The sequence below is a fragment of the Terrapene carolina genome, unplaced genomic scaffold, assembly GCF_002925995.2.
Source record: "Terrapene carolina triunguis isolate 2854851 unplaced genomic scaffold, T_m_triunguis-2.0 Scaffold247, whole genome shotgun sequence".
In the NCBI taxonomy this organism is placed as follows: domain Eukaryota; kingdom Metazoa; phylum Chordata; order Testudines; family Emydidae; genus Terrapene; species Terrapene triunguis.
This window is the reverse complement of record NW_020664598.1, coordinates 299,809-303,945: the sequence shown is the minus strand read 5'-3', so window position 1 is coordinate 303,945 and position 4,137 is coordinate 299,809. Positions and strand designations below refer to the sequence as shown.

Here is a 4,137-nt window from a genome sequence, read left to right as displayed (position 1 = left end):
AACTAAGTAGCACTCGCTTGACAAGAGGCATGGGTTACAAAACCTAGTGAATTGAGAGAGGTTGGGGGTGGGTATTTGTACCTGGTGGTGTGGGTGCCTTTTGTGAGCCTGAAACACCAATTGCACCTCCTCCTCTCTCCACTGTTGAATGTCAGAGCTAACTTTGATTCCATTAGGAGTCTAGTTACAGGCTGCTGAGCTGAATTCACTTTGGGCCAATAATGCACCAGCACTAGGGCTCCCCTACTACTAGCTAAAATCACAAAAGAGCTAAAGTTACTAAGAGCTGAGATCACTGAGTGCTGTGTTAACTAGTGGGGGAGCCTGAAGCTAAATTGCTAAGTGGCTGGTGGAACAGTTTGCGGGGACGGCTGGAGGAGCAGCTAGCAGAGCGGAGCCTTGCGGGGACGGCTGGAGTGACCCAAGGAACGGCGAGCGGAGCAGAGCCGTTTGTGGGGACGGCTGGAGCGGCTCATGGTTCGGGGAACGGAGCAGCTGGTAGAGCAGAGCAGTTCGTGGGACGGCAGGAGCGGCTCACGGGACGGCTGGTGGAGTGGAGCGGCTTGTGGTGAAGGCTGCGGCGGAACCCCACGGAGAGGCGGCCGGTCGGCCTCGGATCACGTAAGGTGCCCCTTAACACCCTGCGCGCCCCCCTTTGAACTCTGGGTCTGCACTGACCAGGGACAGAGACTTTGGAGGTTGTTGGACTTTTGGGACTTTGGGTGATTTTTGGGTTGCTGGTTTCAAGAACCAACGAGAAAGGACACGGCCCAATTTGCTGGGGTGGGTCTTCGCTCATGGTTTGGTCTATGAACTCTAGTTGTGGTGTTTTCCCAATTTAATGCTATGTCGTTTACCTCATGTTATTAAACATTTTCTGCTACACCGAGTCTCTGTGCTTGCGAGAGGGGAAGTATTGCCTCTTCGAGGCGCCCAGGGGTGTGTGTAAGATTTTCCCAGGTCACTGGGTGGGGGCTCGAGCTGGTTTTGTGTTACGCTGTTGGGAGGGGACCCCTATGTACTGAACCCGGCCCTTGCTGCTATCAACTCGGCCTGGCAGAAGGGTTACATAAAAGGCAAAAGGCATAGGAGGCTGACCTCATTTAAGGCAAAAGTCTCGTTCTGATTCAAGTCATTTCCATGCAACAGCTTATCCACCCAAATGAAGGGATTTTTGTCACTTTCAGTGGGCAACCAGCTAGAACCAGCCCTATTTTGCCTGCTGTCATGGTCTCTCCTCAGTGGTGCAGTTATTCTGAGTGGTCTTTGTGGTCACCAGGACAGTGGCCCCCAGCTCTGTTGCTGGTAGTGGAAAGCCATGGTCACGTTCTTCGTTGCCGGCTGAGAGAACAGAGAGCTCAATGAACATAATAAGAACATAAGAACATAAGAAAGGCCGTACCGGGTCAGACCAAAGGTCCATCTAGCCCAGTATCCTGTCTACCGACAGTGGCCAATGCCAGGTGCCCCAGAGGGAGTGAACCTAATAGGCAATGATCAAGTGATCTCTCTCCTGCCATCCATCTCCACCCTCTGACAGACAGAGGCTAGGGACACTATTCCTTACCCGTCCTGGCTAATAGCCATTAATGGACTTTACCACCATGAATTTATCCAGTTCTCTTTTAAACTCTGTTATAGTCCTAGCCTTCATATCCTCCTCAGGTAAGGAGTTCCACAAGTTGACTGTGCGCTGCGTGAAGAAGAACTTCCTTTTATTTGTTTTAAACCTGCTGCCTATTAATTTCATTTGATGACCCCTAGTTCTTGTATTATGGGAATAAGTAAATAACTTTTCCTTATCCACTTTCTCCACATCACTCATGATTTTATATACCTCTATCATATCCCCCCTTAGTCTCCTCTTTTCCAAGCTGAAGAGTCCTAGCCTCTTTAATCTCTCCTCATATGGGACCCGTTCCAAACCCTTAATCATTTTAGTTGCCCTTTTCTGAACCTTTTTTAGTGCCAGTATATCTTTTTTGAGATAAGAAGACCACATCTGTACGCAGTATTCGAGATGTGGGCGTACCATCAATTTATATAAGGGCAATAATATATTCCCAGTCTTATTCTCTATCCCCTTTTTAATGATTCCTAACATCCTGTTTGCTTTTTTGACCGCCTCTGCACACTGCGTGGACATTTTCAGAGAACTAGCCACGATGACTCCAAAATCTTTTTCCTGACTTGTTGTAGCTAAATTAGCCCCCATCATATTGTATGTATAGTTGGGGTTATTTTTTCCAATGTGCATTACTTTACATTTATCCACATTGAATTTCATTTGCCATTTTGTTGCCCAATCACTTAGTTTTGTGAGATCTTTTTGAAGTTCTTCACAGTCTGCTTTGGTTTTAACTATCTTTAGCAGTTTAGTATCATCTGCAAACTTTGCCACCTCACTGTTTACCCGTTTCTCCAGATCATTTATGACATCACTTCCTGCCCCACCTTGGAAGACTGGCTTCCTCTTTGAGAAATCTCCTTTTCCTGCTGGCCCAGCATGCTTCAGGGCGCCATTCACGTGTGGGCATGTGGCCAGTACAAGATCATCTTCTTCTGGCAGTTTCGGTCCCTTACAGGCTTGGCTTTCACAGGAAATGACACAGTCCAGGTTTTCTACAAGGGGAAAAAACCTGATTAATAATGCACAAGCCAGGGTGGGCTGTATAGCTCAGGGCTGAGCTACCCTCCATGACATCCTCCTGCAGGAGCACATGCAAGATGGAGGTGGGGTGCTACAGTGAAGGAGGGGGGGGTAAAGGGCCAGTGGATGTCACCAGTGGGCACTCCCTCTATTGTCAGTGGGCAGCTCCAACAACCATTCAGCTGTCAGATCCCCTCCCCACCTCGGGACAAGGCCCTCAACCTTCACCCCAGCTGCCAAACTATTCTTGTGCTCCCAGTGACAAGTGGGAGAGGTGTGACAAGGAGGAGTTCTGCCTTTCCTCCCCATCCCACCTTCCAGAGACCATGTCTGCATTAGCCAGGTTACACTGACAGTTTCCCTCCCAACCTGCAGAAGAACACCTCGCATCCATGCTCAAAAGAGTCAGACGATTGCTAAGGAGGCAGAACTTGAGGTAACTTACCCCCAGATGTTGTGGGGGTAAGACCTGGGCTAGCCTGAATTGGACGCATGCATCACACTGGCACAGCTGGAGCTCTGTGAGCAGTGGAACAATAGACTGCAATGCTGCCTTCTCTAGTGTAGAGAAAGCCCCGGCCCTAGCTACTAGCTCTGCTTCTTCTGGTGGCTGCAAACCTCTGGGGCATCACTGCGGGGTGAGGGGAGCGCATCGGGGAGGGGAGGGGAGGGACACCATGGGGCACTATGCGGGGACAGAGATTGCAGTCTCTGGGTTGCTGGGTGAGGCTCTGCAGAGCAGGGAGGGTGTCTTTTGGGGGTGGGAGGAGAATGGGGTAAAGTGGGTGGAGGACATTTCTGGGGAAGGGTAGTTGGCTGAGATTGCAAGGCCTTACACTCAACAGCATTTCTTGGTTTGTTTATCTGTAACACAATAACTTTTGAACACCACTTCTGATCCAGGCCAGCATTTCGGGGAATGTTCCTGGCCTCAATGGCCAGACCTCTGTTGATTCTGGGGATGATCAGAACATCTATAGAGGGACAATGGGGAACACTTGGAGCGTCTATCACCTGTGGGTAGCACCCACTACCATCTTGCAGCATGACAATACCCCTGCTCACCCTCCCATCAGCGTTTAACATCTTGACACCCTGAATACAGAGGAGAAATAATTGCTCTCCCTGTGGGGTGGACAGGCAGCCAGCAGGGGCAGCCAGAGGGAGAGGAGAGAGAAGGAGGCTTTCTTCATCCCTTCCTTCCTAAAGTCCTGCCTCCTCAAAGCCTGCTCCAGCTTAGGGAGAGAGGGCACCGGCTGTCCAACCCTCCCTTCCAATGGGCGGGGGAGGGAAGACAGGTGCTTTGTGGAGGGAGAGGAGAGGGAAGACACACAGAGCCCCTGGCATGGGACCTTGCTGTGAGGGGAGGGGAACGTGGGGGGAACAGAACCCCTGGCATGGAAGAGAGAATGAGGGACCTTTGGGGGGAGGGAAAAGGGGTCATGGGGGCACACAGAACCCCTGGTGGATGGGGGGAGACTGGAGGA

At 50.8% G+C, this 4,137-nt stretch overlaps 1 protein-coding gene across 1 annotated transcript in view; it reads right to left on the bottom strand.

The window, feature by feature from the left end:
• Positions 1–1,225: 1,225 nt before the first annotated feature.
• The window catches only part of TNFRSF13C (TNF receptor superfamily member 13C), a 14,537-nt gene continuing 11,625 nt past the window's right edge, over positions 1,226–4,137 (bottom strand). Inside the window, exons 3-4 of the mRNA XM_024197710.2 lie at positions 2,414–2,622; positions 1,226–1,357 (exon numbers count right to left, since the gene is read on the bottom strand). Of these exons, the coding sequence (XP_024053478.2) occupies positions 1,226–1,357; positions 2,414–2,622 (341 nt within the window). The remainder of the gene's footprint in view (positions 1,358–2,413; positions 2,623–4,137) is intronic.